Source organism: Aphelocoma coerulescens, chromosome 4 (assembly GCF_041296385.1).
Source record: "Aphelocoma coerulescens isolate FSJ_1873_10779 chromosome 4, UR_Acoe_1.0, whole genome shotgun sequence".
In the NCBI taxonomy this organism is placed as follows: domain Eukaryota; kingdom Metazoa; phylum Chordata; class Aves; order Passeriformes; family Corvidae; genus Aphelocoma; species Aphelocoma coerulescens.
In genome coordinates, this window is record NC_091017.1 from 2947843 (window position 1) to 2965159 (window position 17317).

The following is a 17317-nucleotide window of genomic DNA, read 5'->3' on the forward strand; positions in this document are numbered from 1 at the left end:
TTCAAAAAATCTGCACCTATTAAAGACTTTAAATACACCTAATTTGTGAGTCCTCGACCTCTTCTTTCAGGTTTCCCCAAAGGATCTATGAGATACTGAGCTTCCCATCATGAGTCTGCAAGGCTGAGCTGTGTCACTGATATGGCCCCCAAAACATCTGTAACACCAACACACAGCTCTTGGCAAAGGGGATGGACCACACATAAACAACTTCTGCTCCGGGAAAATTAATCTCATTACATGTTTTGATTAACATGGCAATAAAAGCAATTTATTACTTCATTTGGAGAGATAAATCGTGTTTAACACAAATAAACAAGAATTTAAAGACACCAACTCCTGCCCTCATTACAAGTAAAATGACTCTAAGTTAATAGACTTTTTAGCATGAATCATTTTCCTACAGCAAACAAATTGGCTGGGTACACACAGGCTCTGCCAGATCTTTTGCTGCATCTCATGTGTGCACGTGCACACACATAGAGCACTGAACCAGTGGCCTCTTTTTCCTCTTCCTTCCCCCCAAAAATGCAACAGCCATGAAAAACCATGGAGTGCTATAGGTATAAAAAGAAATGTCAGGGGGCTTTGGAAGCTCTTCCATCCAGCACCAGTACGTATCTCCCTATAAATCTTACACTTCCCCCACGCTAACAGAGTACCAGGAGGCTTTAATTGAAAGAGGGAGCAACTAGAAAGGTTTTTTAACAGGAGAAAGTTTACTGAGTATCAACGATGAATATCATCAAAACACCATGAAAAGATACAAAAATGTGACAGAAAACCTTTTTTTCCCCCCTCCCCCATTTGGAGCAGTGATACTAAAATGTCCTGAAAAAAAGGAGGGGTTTTAGGCCATGGTCAGCAAAGCATTTAGTCCCATGAGCATTTATCAGCACAATCCTAATCACAAATTCCTAGCTGTCCATGCTGCGTAATGCAAAGAGTAGGCAAGCTACCTTACACCCAAGGGGGTTTTATTTTAGCAGCAGGAGACTCTGTATAATAAGTACCAAGATGAGCTATTCATTTTCGTAACTATAGCATTTTTTAAATAATGGGAAAATGTAGTTTTTGAAGGTTTCTGCACTGATTCTTACTTGCATCTCGGAGACACTTAACATTAGTGATACCTTTCGATTTAAAAAAAAGGTGTAAAGCAGGTCTTTAAGTGAGTTTTAATAACCAAAGTTCAGCAGCACCTGAAGCTGCCCTGAGGGAAACCGAAGGTCATGTGCCCTACAGAACAAAATCCTCCCTGCAAGGCAGTGCCACAGCAGCAGCAGCAGCCTGTCCGTGTTACACCATGTTACAACTGCATATACACCTTCACCTTCTGCAGGATATGAGTAACATCAGCCAAATAAATAAGGTTTCAAGAGACATTTCTGAATCTGGCAAGTACTCATTCTAATGAGCAACAGCCCACTAAAACCATTCCTACAAAAAGTCTCCCAAACCAGAATCACACCTAAGCAGTGGCTTGAAATTTCCTATGCAATACAAATAACCTGAAGGCCTCTCTTGACTCATTAAATCACAAACCTCTCTCCAAGAGGTTAAAATTTAAATGAAAGCTTAGCCTTGGCAAATCCCATCAGATTGTCAAATATGGATTTTATGTAGGAACCCCATCTGTTTGTGCAGCTACATGAATATGCAACGTGACTGTTGCTGCAACACTTGCACTGACATTGCGGAAAATTTACAAGTAAGCAGTTCCCAACTACAACTAAATCAAGAACAAAGTTCTGAAAACACAGGCAGTAAATTGCTGCCCACAAGTATAAGCTTCGAGGCTCTAGGTTTCCTCTTCTCTCCCCATCAAGCGCTGAGATGACAAAACTTTACAGCAGAGATGTGCTACCCTTTGCACTTGCAGGAAGGCTTGTTAATGCTGCCAGCTGGGCAGGGTGCACTGCTGCCGGGAGCGCAGGGCCGGGAGCGGGTGTGACGCCTGCTCTGCACCACGTGACGCAGCCAGTGCCCGGAATGCTGGGCACATTAATTACCAGTTTCCCAGGTGAGGGCACTGCCAGCTGGAGGCCACAGGGCCAAATGAGCTGCTCAGCAGGGCTCAACCTCCCTGCAGGCCACACACGAAACCCAGAGCTAACTGCCACAGTTCAACACATTCTTCAATACACATCTGTCCAAATTCAAGCAGCCGCTCACTCAATCCAGCAAACACTCGGTTCATACCCTTTTTTCCTCATTATAAATCAGATTCTAAAGTTTTTAGTTCTGCACACCTCTGACTAAAGATGGGTTTAGGTCAAGTTCTCCATCCAGTGGAAGGTGACCACAACCCTGCTTTCCACAACAGTGCCAACTGTGTGTTGGCAGAGTCAAAACTGCTGCACACTAGAAAGAACCAATTCCCTACAGAGCACATTTAGGACAGTGGGAGAGACTGTCCAACCGACAGCCCAAAATGACTGATTTGGCTGTAGCTGAGCAAAAGAAACCCCACAACGAGTTGTGAACATTTACAAGCACACTCTATACTCAAGTTGAAGCTGACTGCCAAACCTAAATTAATTCTGGTTTTATGCATGCCAGACAGCTCTCTTGGAAAGCATCACCAGGATTTTAACTTTATACATTTAGCAGTTATAAATTCTTGGTGATTGGTAAAAAATTTTTAAAAAGCCTCTCATCACAAGATAAAATGCTTCACCTCAACCAGCAAATATTCACACATCACATTTCTAATTATTAAAATCTAATTTGTTACTTCGGAGAGGTTTGGGTTGGTTTTTTTTTTGTTTAATTAAGCCTGCATGTTTTACTCTGAAATTTTCCGGTGAAATATTTAGAAAGTACTGACAAAAGGTCAGGAACTCATGTAACAGAAGCTATCTCAAAGCACCAGCTAGGCAAAGTTCCTTTTTACCAAATACAACCAACTTAAACCAATAATTGCACAAACATCTCTGTAAATAGTTTGCTCAGCATATTACCTATCATCCTCTAGACTGAAAAACCTAATTAGAAAAAACAAATATATGCTATAGCACCATTTACACTTCTCAATTTCCACTAAAGAGGCCCTGGATTAGTAAAGAAACTCCATCAGGGATAAAACACGCTTGCAAATTTGCAAAAGTTGCCACTCTGGATTTTCTGATAGCTACTGCTTCTATCCAGCAGCATCTAGAAGAACAGAGTCAAGAGAAATTAAGTAACCCCTCAGTATAGCAGAATATATCCAGCAGCTTCTGATGAGATGCCACAGAAATTACCAGGGCTGCAAAGCTTAGAAGTGAGTTCTCTGATTCAAACAGCTCAAATGAATTTCAGAACAAGCTGACAACAATCTAGAAAATGACACTAGGTAACAGCACAACTGTCTCCCTGGAAGAAAATACCAACCCTATGTCACACAAATGACACAAATTCTCCCCCCTCGCCAATACCATGCACAAGACATTTCTTATAATACAAGGATTAAATGGATGAGGAGTTTGCATAAACACACACTCCGAGATATACACAAGCTCAATACATCCAAGGAATAAACAGACAGATTGGATTCCTGTGCCTCTTCACAACACAGCAGATGTTTCTTCAAATTCAAAGCACAATTATTTTTAATAAGGAATTAAACAGAGGAATGGCCACCATTTAGTTAGGGTTTTGTTCTCTAGTAACCTTTTTCAAAGCACAGAGGAAGTTCTATTTCTCACATAATCTCCCAAAACCCCCCATAATATCCTTACAAAGCATTTGACAAATGTGCAATATGTGTGTACAAAGGAGGAAGCTGGACATATCAAACACCCTGGCCTACATTTCTCAGGAGGTCAAATGAAGGACAGACACATGAAAAGCACTATTTTGGCAGTACATACATTTGAAAAGCAAAATATCTCACTGACTTTTATTTCAGTCTCTTAGATCAGACATTCCCCAATTACAAGAAAAATGGAAGGAAAAAAAAAAAAAAGATAAATTCCAACCCCAAACCAGACTGTGGAACCACGGAAGTGTGAATAAACATAGCAGAGATGCCTTCACATACCCCTAATCACAATCTGAGAAGGTGCATCAACGTTTAGCATTTGGATCAATACATACTTACATAAGGCAGGATTTTCACATATCAATTCCACTGTTTAGTTAGGTTTTGAAATTGGATTTCTGGGGGGTTGTTCTGCACCTAATCTCAGTCCTTCCAGGAACAAGGGTATTTCTACCTGGCTGCCAGTGAGGTCAGATCCAAGTCACAAATGCCTGAGCTGACCTGTGGTTCCCCCACAAAACAATGTTTTGTATGTACGATATTATGTGCAAACAAACAGAACCAATCTACAATAAATGCAAAGTGTTGATCACCGTGTTCATTTCCTTCTTTTCATATTTGACCCAAACCTTTCATTCAGAAGTACCATTTGAACATAGCAAAACATTCTCTCTCAGACCAGGAGGAACAGAACACACCCCTATTTCAGGATGTGGAAGCTCGGGAGAGGTATTCCTTTTGTATTCTCCCCTGCATCTAAATTCTCCCTTCTCTCCCAACAGAAACAGTCCTGCAAGTGGAGTTGTTCAGATGTGCAGCTAAGTCTTCAGTTTGCAGGAAGAGAACACACAGAACAGGAGCACATATCAGTGCCAAAATGTGTAACTTCTGACAGAAAATGGCTGGAGAGCAGTAGCCAAGTAAGTCCCCAAGAATTCCCTCTTATATGTATTTCCCTCCCCTAATGAGCTTGCTGAAACTGAGCTGACAGATGATGCAAACACTGTATTTCAAAGTTTGGCCAAACCAGAACACCTTTTTACCCTCCATGCCTTTCTAAGAGAAATTCCAGTCACAATGGAGAGAGTAAATAACTCTTTTGCAAAAACTCCAGAAGTGTCATTATTGAAATCATACAGCATTTGTTATGAATAATTTAACTATGAACTGCCAGTACGTTTCATTTCAAATCTAGTTTGAACTGTTAGAATAAATTACTACCAACCAACACTCATCACAAAGTCCTCATTCTCACTGGTATTCAAAAACTCTTCAGGTTTTTACTAACACCAAAATAGAATAAAACCTAAAACCAAAACAGAATTAAAAGTTCCAAACCTTCACAAAACAGAGCACCTAACCAAAAATCCCTTTTGAGGTATTTTTTTAATAACACTCTTCTCTCCCTACTACTCTGAGCTGTCTGAACGGAGTCAATTTCAACAGAACCAGTAGCCTGCTAAATTACTGCAATTTGCAATTAAACAAATACTTGCAGATAAACATTCAAATGAATGTGTTGTGTGACAACCATGCCAAACTGAAAACAATGCCATGACTAAGCTGGACACAAACATTGGGCACAAACACTAAGAAAGAGCGACTGCATGTTAGCAGGTGAGCCCTCTGACATACTAGGGAAAAACAGTTTTAAAACACTCTTAGTGACAGGTTATTAGCCAGAGAAGTAAGACTACATCTCTGGCAAGACATGGAAGAAAACCACTAAAATCCCAAGCTTAAATCTTGTGCTCACAAAGACAAAATCTGCCTCACTGACGACTAAATGCCCTGAAGGATAGTCCTGTCTGAGTGGGAGTAACGTCATGTGTACGTAAGAACAGAATTTAGCATTAAAAATACATGTGTTGTAATAAACTGGCACAGGTAAATGTGTGCTTCAGAGATTAACATCCTGAGCTAGATTAGAAAGAATTATTTTCTCCTCCTAGGGAGTACTGGAAGCCTTATTAGAGCTTGCCTTCCTGTACAACATCTGGCACAGACTGACACAAGCTACCTGACTGAAGGAAATGTTAGTCTACTGACACATCAGAAAGGTCTATCTCCGTGTAACGAAAAGCTGTGCTGAAAACTACTACCCTATATATGCTTGCCATTTCATTCATCTCCCTAATGTATTTTAAATCACTTTAGGGATCATGAGGTGCCCTGCTTGGAGAGCTATAGACACACTCTTCCCACAGCCCAGTTACTCCATACTGCACAACATAGTGTTTCCAAAGGGTGGGGTTTGCAGCCTCCGCACCCATCAGAGCTGGCTGCAGGTGAGTGTGATCACTCCAGCCCCTCCGGCTGTGCCATGCACCTGCAGTCACAAGCTCATAGGAAAGAGCAGTAGAAATGCTGAAAAAGATTCGGGAAACTGCCTGCTAAGAAGGAAGACAAATACCCAGCGACACCTCCAAGCCTTGCAGCTAGTGGAATGGCAGGTCCCTGAAAGCTCACAAGAGCTTTTCAGGGAGCAGCAATAACCTCCAGCTGACTCTGACGTTACTCCTTGTAGCACATATGCTCAGAAGCAAAGCACTCGGAGCTCTGCTGCAGCAACCCAAGGGCTGGCAGAGGTGTGCCCAGGCTTTCTACTCCACAGCTCCCCAGAAAAAAAAAGGCACTGGGACATCCTTCTCCTTCCACAGACACCACCACATCACACCGAAGGCACTGGACTTCTGGCCACCAGAAACTGTCACTAGGAGTTACTGGCAATAGGTACACCCAGTGAAAATGTACCAGTGATTCACCTTTTCTAATATGATCAGAGAAGCAAACTCTTACATTTTTTATTTTAAGACAAAAAAATGAGGGCTAAACCTTTTAAGAATATGGATCTGTTTACCTGAAATCAATTTGGATCAAAGCTAGGAGACTCTCAAAAGAGAAGAAAAAAGGTGTACAGATACTGGCAAAAAGAAATAGACAATCTGCTCATTATTTGGTATTTGGAAGAGACAGGGGAAAAGTAAAGTCACTTCACAGAAGTTCACTTTTATCTGCATGACTTTCTACACATGAAAAACAACACAGACAAGCCCAAGCCCTTACTAAATAGTAAAGAAATCCCAAAGACTTCATCAGATGAAACCATACAGAGCCCAGAACCAGCAAACACACGTTCTTCACTTTATCCTTGGTTTTGTGTACATTTGTTCACTGCTGCACTTAATTTTAGAGGAGTAACACACCTTTTTTTGCCCTTCCTTTTTTTACAATCAGCAGCATAATCAATTTTGCAAGAACATAATCTATTGACACAAAACTAGCAGTTGATATTCTAGTAGTTTAGGGCTCCAGCTGACTTAGAAAACACCAAGATCAAAACTCTGAAGAGCATCTTAAGAAGACTTGGAAAAGAGGAAATATGTAATTATAACAAGCAAAAGCATTTTTGCTATACTGAAATAGATTCAAACTGCAAATATTTATTACTCCTACTTCTAGAATCAGAAAATCACAGAATTGAAGTTCTTTCAACCATCAACTTGAAAGCACCAATGTTCCTTCTGCTAGAACATGGGGCACAGCTTCCTTTTCCCCTCCAAATTCCAGCCAAAGCCCATGCCTCTGCACACAGGCAATTAGCCTGAAACTTCCCTGTAACTATACAAGGAAACTGATGGGAACACACCTTCACTGGCATTACCTGGTGACCAGATCGGATTTAGAAAGACTACTAAAATAAGAATTTGGATAAATCTCCAAGAACATTTATGGCTGAGATGAAGAGGGGAAGAAAAGACAACTACTGCTCTGACTGGGCTGAAGTCACTTAAATAATTTCTCATTTCAAAACTACCTTAAGGAAGTTTCATTTAGTCTTGACTCCTTCATATCATATACTGAAGCTGCTCTTGTTCCACGCGGGAAGCAAGAAGGCCCAAATGTGACATTTTGTTTAAAAGACTTCAAGGGAAGCCAGCACTATACACGGGACACGTTTCCTCTTAACTCTACTCACAGATGAAGCTAACCCAACGATTTACACTGGAATGGGTATTTCAGTAGGTCTGACACTCAGAAGTGAACTGTTACCTCCTCATACAGCAGCTCAGACAGAGCAGAACAAAACTTAGAACTCAGATTTAAAAGCAGCACTTCAGTTATAAACTGCATCCCCATTATCAACCAGGAGAAAGCATCACAGTTTGAGGCTTTTTCATGTTTAGTTTTTTTGCACCACAAGTGCCATTCGAGTGCACCTTCCTGCAATTAAAAATTTGCCTCAGAAGACTCTAAAGATTTCTCCAAGAAGCTTGCTCTTCAGAAACTGCTTGGCAGATTTCGAAGTGCTAAAACCCAAAACAACCTCCACAAAAACAAACCAAGTACAAAACTCGCAATTACTTTTGATGTCTGAAAACAGAGATGGAAAGGCATTCCCTGTGTTATGGACTTGGCACCACACATGTTCCGATATGAGAGGATATCCCACAGCTCAGCTTTGAGGTGTAACCCCTTCCTTTATGGGTTGAAGCTATAGAAAAATCCGTGTGAAATTTGCCACATTGCATTTTATGAGCAAAATTCTCCCGAATGTGCTTCCACTCCTTAACAGAGCACATCAAGGACCAACTTGGTCCTGCATGAACAAAGGACAAAAATGACACCTTGCAATACAGTGCAATCCAAATTATCAGTAATTAGAAAGATCCAGTTTTTCCTCGTTTAGCCTAGCATTCCAGGATTTATCCCACCACACATATAACCCCAATGGCACATTGGTAACCTGGCTACTGGCACCTAGTTCAGCACCTGTTACCAGTAACCTGATGATGACTTTGTTATGGCTTCTCACATTGAAAATTACTCAGATCTAAGAAATCACACAGAGTGTGATGTTTTACTTTAAATTCAACAGATCACATTAACGTGCTAAAGAATTAAAAAAAAACCTGTTCAAAGAAAACTTGTGAAAATATTTTAACTCAAGTACTATAAATTTCTTAACCTACCTTCAAGCCCATAACTGTACCAAAAAATTTTTATAGTTAAGTAAGCTTTCAAAAATAAAAGAAAAATAATGTCATAGTAAAAGTGAGAAGACTAGAATTCAGCAAAAAGTAAATTTTCACACAACTTTCACCAACCGCAAATAAAAGCCATTGAAAGATCTTTATCAGAGAGCAGAATGTTATCAGAACTTGCCATAATGTCCTCCGCAATGTTTTATATTTAAATTTAATGACTTCAAGCTGCCGTTTACCTGCAGTGATTCCTTTGGGCCAGAAGCAGACCAGCCACAAACCCGCTTACACTCTGACACTGTTTATTTATTCACCCCCATGTTCTTTACAAATTCACATAAAAACACAGATAATGTTAAGAGCAAGTGATCCCTAACCCCTGACACCCAAACACAGGCACTCCAGTTGGGAATTAACGAGCAATTGACACGGCACCGCTAAGACTCCTTTTCCACAACAGCAGCCCACACCATGTGTATATTTACCTACAATGCATCATAACAACCCGGCCGCTGCTGCTGACAAGCTGCTGGGAACACACATCACAGGAAGGCAAAAACAAGCTGTGCAGCAGCATTGTAACAGTAACACTCCTCATCACTTCAACAGAGTGACTTTCTTCACAACGCTTAGCTCAGAAAACATAGTTTTCTTCCTTATCATAATTTTCTTCTCACAAAAAAGTTTAATATGAGGTAAAAGTACACTTTTCCTCATTTGCTCATAGTCAGACAGGCCTTAATGTGCATGCTTAAATGCAATAGGAACACAGAATTCAGTGAAGCTATAACATTTAAAATAAAATCTGTAATGGAAACCTATTACTGACCATCCTCACACCAAAAAAACCCAAAAAACAAACTTGCAAAATTATTTAGATACAAAAATGAAGAGACTGCATTATGTTAGATTTTAGTTTTTGAACATCTTTTCCTGAAATGCTTTACAGCAACCTCCAACCTCTATGCAGTCAAATCCATGAAACATTTAATACAGAGAAAAAAAAAACACAACCTCAAGGCAAAAAAACCAAACCAAGGAAATAATAATTAAATTTGTACTAGAAAATTTGTTAAAACATTCAGCTATTTTTATTATTTCCTAATGCTTAGCATGTTAATGAACACAAGAAACAGGGAGGAGGCACCATAAATACCAGGTTAAAATATACCCACCCCTGGCTGAAAGCTTTTTGGTGTTGATGATTTTGGCAGCGTACTCTTGTCCTGTGGTGATTTTCATACACCTCCTCACGACGGAGAACGCCCCTCTGGAAACCAAAACCGGGCAAAGTGTCAGTCCAACTGAAACACTGCACTGCCATTACCAGCTAACGGGCTGCACGGAGGGGTGTGATGTCGCCAGAATTAAAAAAAAAAAAAATCAAAAGGGATTTTCTGATTTTCTGACAGGGACAGTCAGCATTGATTTTATTCAGCTGAACAGTGAACTCTGCGAGGTAGAAGCTGTGTGACCAATCCCGCTAGCTGGGGCGGAGGGTGGGAGGGTTTTCACTGTGTCCCTGCCGGCACACCGCGGGGGGACACAGGGCGGCGGTGGCCGTGTCCCCCTCGGCGGTGACACTGTGGGGGGGTGACACCCAACATGGCGCTCAGGGCTGCGCCTCCCGCCCCCCCGCTGGGGGGCGCCCGCCGCGCTCCGAGACCCCTCACAGACCGAGACCCCAACCCCGCGACAACCTAAGAGTTAATAACAACAGTAAATAATAAATAATAATAAATAACGGCACAGGGCGCTGAGGGCAGCCCCCGCCACCCGCTCAGAGCCCCTCGCCGCCCGGGAGCCGTATGGCTGGAACCCGGGCGCTCCCGCGGGGCTCTAGGCAGTCGTGAGGGGGCCCCGGGCGCGGCTCCCCGCAAGACTCACGCGCCGACCCCCGCAGCCCCCGGTGCCTTCACCCCCCGTTCTCTCCTTACTTCCCAAGCTCCTCGAAGAGCTGGTACTCGTCGGTGAAGCGTGTGCAGGTGGTCGAGGCCATCATGAGGACGGGCGGCCGCCGGTGACTCCGGCGGCCGTGGACGGCGAGGCGGGGACGGCGGAGGGGCTGTGAGGCGAGGCGAGGTGAGGCGAGGCTCCGCGCCGGCTTCTTCTCCTCCTCCTCCTCTTCCCCGCCACCGCCTCCTCTGGTGACGGCGTTGCCTCCGCGCCCTCCTCCGGTCTTCCCTCTCCCCTCCCCTCACCCTTTAGGGAAGCAAACAAACAAATATTTAAATAAATAAGTAAGCAAGCAAATAAATAAATAAATAAACATGTACCCTCCCCGCTCCCTCGCGCCCGCCAGCGAAAGGTAGCGGCAAAAGGGAAAGCAAAACCGGGCCGGGGGGCGCGGCACTCCCTCCCCTCTCGCTCCCCCCGCCTCAGCGCCTCAGTCCGTCCGCCAGTGCCGTGCCTCCCCCTAGCGACCCCGGTCCGCGCCTCCCTGCCGTCGGGGACGGCGTGACACCGATGGGAGACTCGCACTGTCGGTGAGGACACGAGGAGAACCTGAGCTCCGTCTAGCAGGGAACGGACACCGACCTTTCCCCGGGCGCTGCCCCGGGACGACGGCGGGAGGGGCCCCGAGGGAAGCGGATGCACCTGTGCGCACCCCCCCCCTCCGCCCCGCTCCTCAGTGCCCGCCTGTGACGTCACGCCTCGCCCGAGCGCGAGGGAGGGCGCGCGGTGGCGGCGCGCGGCGGGAAGCGCGTGCGGACGCGCTCGCGGGCAAGGGGCCGTGACGTCGCAGGGCCCCCGCCGCGTGCGGGGAGGGAGCGGAGCGGGATGGGACGGGGGGGGGGAACACACGCACCGGGCACTTCGTGACGTCACAGCAGCTCCGGCCGCGCGCGGGGAGGGGGGACACACACCGCGGGCATCTCGTGACGTCACGGCGGCCCCGGCCGCGTGCGGGGGGGGGGGGCACACGCACAGCGCGCGTGCGCCGGGTCGCGATCGTCACCGCGGCCGCGGGGCAGCTGCGCCCGCCCGGGAAGGGACCCGCGGGAGGCACCGCGCACATCGAGCCCCGCACCGCCGCGATGCGGAACAGCCCGCCGGGCGGGACCGCCAGGACGTGGAATAACGCCGTGCCTGCAGCGGAGAGTGCCGGGAAGGGCTGGGGACACGTGTGAAATGTCATAGCAAACAGCTGCCTCGGTCTCTTCGACAAAACCCCGGAATATCCTGAGTTGGAAGGAACCCACACGGATTATCAGAGTCCAACTCCTGGCCCTGCATAGCACACCCCCCGAAATCCCACCCTATGCCTGAGAGGGTTGTCCAAATGCTCCTTGAGCTCTGGCAGCCTTGGGGCAGTGATCTGAACACAGAATGGGGAGGTCACCAAGCCACCCGAAGGGCATTTAATTTTGATAAACCTGAATTGCTTTCATTCCTTTGATGAAGTAAGTGGTGGCGAGCCACATGAAGAGTTAAATCCACACCTGCACAGCGCTTTAAACAGAAGCTTGGGTACAAGTAGAGCTCCACTACAAAAGGCAGCCTGGAGCATCTCCATCCCCATTTTGGTAAGTGAGAAGACACACACACAAAATACACCCACAAAGGGCTTTACATTAAACCTCTGGAGTTTCCAGAATCGGCGTCCAGAGCTGTGGTCTCTCAGGAAGAGTTAAAACCTGTCAACCCTTCCCAAAAGGAACACGAATGTATGACAGGAATGCCAGAGCCTACATACGAAGGTAGATTTCCTCTGGGTGAGGCAGCTGTGCCTCGTATCAAACACACTGAATTCATGGCATGAAGGCGGCAGCAAAGGGACTCTGGAACTCATGAGCAAGTACAAAGCATTTACTCCATTAGTTCCTCTCCAGGGAAACACGCTGTGCAGCAGTGCCGGTACAGGGAAACTGGAGGATATTTCAATTTAGACCAGCAAGAATGGATCTATTCCCACATCCGTGAAGGGAATGTGCATTACAAAGCACTCCAAGCAGTAGCGTATTTCTAAGTCCCCTCAAACAAAAAAATAACGTGGAAGTTGTGCATCCTTTTGTATAATACCTGCACAAATAACACAATCAGCAGTGCTGAACACCCAGGGTGGGCTGATGACTGGATTTAAGGGGAGTTGTCTGCCAGGTTCCTTATCCAGATATACACAGACACGAAAAAATTAAACATATTCCCCTAGCACTACATCACTTTTTCCCTAATGGTATATTCTGACAACAAGCATTTGGCCTAAGTATCTGCTATTGCTCTGCCATGCAGTTATTCTTTAATAAAAAAAAAATGTTCAGAAGAAATTATTAAATTCAATTTCAATTCACCTTCTTGTTGATGTTTTGGTGGATTTTTTTTAAGTCATTATACGGATGAGTGATCCAAACTGAGATATAAAAAAAAAAAATCCTTTTTCTTTTTTCTTCACATTTCCCAATCTGAAGAAAGACAAGAAGGGGCCAAGGAGTTCCTAAAGAAATATCAAGCATGAATTTTATCACAGGAGGTAAGGAAAGAAAGTATTTGTTTACAAGATCAGTATCACAGGACTAGATGAATTTCCATAAGGAGAGACACTAGGAAGTGATGAGTAGCTTGGAAACACTTCAGTTGAGAGGGTTTTTTCTCCTTACAACAATCATGTCCTAATTGTAGCTCACTCTTGAGCTGAAAGAAAACCTTAATTTGTCGATGCCATTGAAACACTTCATACATTCCCCAAATTCCTCCTGAGCAGACCAAAGTAGGCAGGATGGCAGCCAAGGATCTGGTCCATGAGGTGAAATTCTAAAAGCTAGTTAGAGCTTCAGATTTCTATTAAGGTCACAGAAACAATTTATATGTTGTTGAAGAAAGTCAGATCTCAACAATGAACCGAATAAATGCTTAAAAGCCATCCCAGGGCACATTTTTCTTCTCCAAAAGGTTTTCAAGAGAGCCGTTAAAGCCTGTAAGAAACTGAAGTTGTTCCCTTAAAATTCCTGACGTTTAGCAAAATGTTACAGCTAAGTGGAATGAATTATATATTCAACTTCATACTGAAACATTTATTATGGCGAAGGAAATTGTATTTATTTTAAGTTTGCTGTTCAGTGAGGTCTTTGCTTTGTATGGCTTTACTTTTAGACAGCCAAAAGGAGGTTTTTGTTTTACTTCTGACCTTGCAAATACAGATTTTCAATTTTCTTATGTTTTGCAGGAGTCACAGAGCTTCCAAGAGGTCATTTGTGTGGAGAGCTCATTATGAGGGCTGCCAGGAATAATGTACGTTTAGTTCGTGAACAAATGCAACAGCCACTTACAGTAGAGATCTAAGCAGAAAATGCCCAGAAAACCTGAATAATCTGGGGTTTAGATAAACACTCACTTTATGACCAGATGGGTCTTTAACAGAAATCTTGGTCCTTCCCAGGGTCACACATACTGCTGTGGCAAAGCATTTACTGCCTTGGGGCAACTGAGGACAACACTGGAGCAGTTGGAGGTACATTATTGCAGTAAAGCAATGAAAAGATCAAAAACGTGTGGAAACCAGGAAAGATGTAAGAACAGGGTAAAAAAAGAGGATCAACTTGGGAGAAATCACACAGAAAATACATGGGTTTGCAGATCATTGTAACAGCTGGAACTGGAGGCACAGATTTCGGGTACAACCACGTGTTGTACCTCTCTTATTTTCTCCTTGGAGCTCCTGGACTTTGCTAAGTAAAGCTTTTGGGGTGCAGAAGGATTGGTGACACTGTGCCAGAGACTCACTCCCTCCTTTCCAAGTGATGAGGGTGGTCTAAGGCCTGTCCCAACGCTTTCTGCTGGAGCAGCTCCCTCACCACCACCTTCTGACCAGCGCTGACCCAGAAGCTGGTGCCAGTCCCAGACATCCCAGGACCGTGGTGGACTGTGGAGATCCACGGTGGAGCTGCTGCACCTGCCCCAGGGCTTGTTTTCTTCCCCTGGCGAAGCTGTCTTGCTACAGCTGTCCCACCATGTGTGCGTAAGCGCTTGGAGAAGTAGGTCCTTGAAGGTTTCCTGAAGAAAAGGAATTATTTATCCATGACTTACAGTCCTGGTGAGCACCTTGCTGCCTGAGCAGGGCAGTGTGTGTGCTCTCTCTCTCTCTGCTGCTGGAGCACTCTTAGGTGGGATTAATTTACTCCTCAGTGAACCAGAAAGATGTTGGCAGAATAACTGATTTGATAGCTCAGCAACTCTGTCACGCTCTTGCTATGCAGGAGACCAAAGGTTCTCTCTGGCCTAAAAAAGCATCCTGACATCCTGAGGAAGGCATTGCTGGCCACTTAACTTCTGCCTCTGGAAGCACCACAGGGAGAAAGAGATGAAAAATTAATGCCTTATTTTTTATCTTTCTGTGTGGGGCAAGGACAAAAATACAGGCTGAGCAACACAGACGTTTTCATTTGTTTGCACTGTAAAGAAACAAGGAATGCTCTTGATAGGATTCAAGTTTCATCTCAGAATTTTAAAGAATACATTTTCCTTCTCTTTTTTTTTTAAATTTGAAGTATTTTTAATTAAGAATGCTCCTTTAAAATAATGTTTTTCAAGAGAGTGATTTCTTTTTAATGTACTTGTCCTGGTTATTTTGAACTGAGTAATTTTTAATGAATTCTTAGCAAACAAAATATTCCATTATTTACACAGTTCTTCTTACAAGCAATTAGAGTCAGTAACACCATGAATAAGACCTTTTGCCACTGGCTTTCACGACATGGATTGGAAATATAAATATTACTAAAAAAAAGGTATTTAAAATATAAATATTACTAAAAAAAAGATATAAATGTTTCCTTGAGGGAGGGGAGGCCCTGGCACAGGGTGCCCAGAGAAGCTGTGGCTGCCCCATCCCTGGAAGTGTCCAAGGCCAGGCTGGATGGGGCTTGGAGCAACCTGGGATAGTGGAAGGTGTCCCTGCCCACGGCAGGGGTTTGGAATGAGATGAGCTTTGAGATCCATTCCAATCCAAACTGTTCTGTGCTTCCACGATTCTGTGATTTCTGGAAGTTTTAGCACCAGTCTTGAACCCTGTGGAATTGGCTAACTCAGAAAGGATAAATGTATCTCCTTCCAGAGTTCCCAGGGGTTTGTTACTTTTGGTTCAGATAGACTCTGGGAAAGAGGTGCATTTCTCTGGCCTGGTAGGAGGACTGATTTGAGTATTACCTTGCCACATAAATCCAAGAGAAAGATATGCATGTGGAAAAGCTGGCTGTGACAAGCTCAATATCATCAAGGTGAGGAACTAAGTATGATCTTGGCTGACACACTCCACACAGGCTGCCAGGGCTGCAAAGGAAGCAGGAAACAGGAGTCTGCATTCGCATGCCAGCACTGAAATTGTGCTGAGTCTTCATTCTGAATGCTTTTGGTGAGTGTTTTGTACACATTTCCAGGCATTTCCTAAAAAAAATGAGGGAGGTGACTCCAAGTCATTTCATCTACCACATGGTTTAGATTCAGAGCATCCTTTCAATGGAGAAAGTTGAAGAAGGAAATTAGTAACAACAGCCCCTGCTTCCCATCCACAGGCATTCCCAGCACTGGAGAGGAGAAGGCTTTCCAAGAGGAGGGAGCAGTAACAGAGTTAACCAGAGCCGATGAAGAGGCAGGCTGGAATTTTATGGGGGAAATAAGTCAACACTGAGATTTCAGAAGTAGGGGAACACACTCAGAGCAGTGAGAAAAGGGAAAAATTTTGATGACAATAGTTTGGACAGACTGAACTGAAAAGATTTAGTCAGAAAAGGTGAAGATCTTAAAAGAAACCAGTGCATAGGAGACACTGCTGACTGGGAAGAAGTTGAATTTTGAGACAAACACAGTTGTAAGACTGTGGAGGCTTTAAATCTTAAGTAGAGGAGAAACGCAGCAGCTGGTTTCATGACCCAGACAGCAGGGAGTGCTCATAGCAAGAACAAAACGAAGTGATGTAAGAATAAGGATATGGACAACTTCCAAACCATGTCCCTAATCACCCCACCTACTTGTCTATGACATTTGTGCAGGGTTAATGACTCCAACACTTCCCTGGGCAACCTGTGCCAGAGATGGACGACCTTTTCCATGAAGAAATTTTTCCTAATATTCAACCTAAAACTCCTTTGGTGCAACTTGAAGCCAGTTCTTTTTGTCCTATCTCTTGTTCCCCCTGCTTTCATGGTATCAAGTGCTGCTGTAATGAGCTCTACCATTCTCAGTTTATCAAGCAAATTAAAGAGGATCCCATCAGTTCTCTGCCTACATCCTCCCCAGACACACTTTAAAGTGCAAAGTGTTTGCTTCTGGCTCACTCTTAGCTCAGGTGAGTGAAATGAAGACCACCTCTTCCACTTGACAGAAGCTCCTTCCCCATTCTGATTTCTATATAGAAATTTTTCTGATTCTGAATTACAGGGAGGTCTTTCCATTTATTAAAAAGAAAAAACACCTGGTAAAATCCAGAGGAAACAAAAATATGGTATTTCCTGGATAATATCCTTGTAGAGAAGTAGCTTCTCAGTTTCTCCATTAAAAAACTATTTGCCAGAGATCAATTAAAATATGGCTGACACGGGAAATGAAATATATACAAATCCAGCAGGAAATGGTAACAGATATTAGTAGACAA

General features: G+C 43.9%; 1 protein-coding gene across 26 annotated transcripts in view; it reads right to left on the minus strand.

Moving 5' to 3' along the window:
* Nucleotides 1–11291, minus strand: part of CAMK2D (calcium/calmodulin dependent protein kinase II delta) — a 123123-nt gene extending 111832 nt beyond the window's left edge. For 7 of the 26 annotated variants that reach the window (XM_069012507.1, XM_069012508.1, XM_069012506.1 and 4 more), the window contains exons 1-3: nt 11269–11283; nt 10668–10932; nt 9906–10000 (exon numbers count right to left, since the gene is read on the minus strand). In XM_069012507.1, coding sequence (XP_068868608.1) covers nt 9906–10000; nt 10668–10732 — 160 coding nt within the window. In that variant the 5' untranslated portion in view covers nt 10733–10932; nt 11269–11283. Of the gene's footprint in view, nt 1–9905; nt 10001–10667; nt 10933–11268 lie in introns of those variants that run through there. The other 19 variants (XM_069012519.1, XM_069012514.1, XM_069012517.1 and 16 more) reach the window with 9 other exon arrangements.
* Between the last annotated feature and the right edge of the window lie 6026 nt (nt 11292–17317).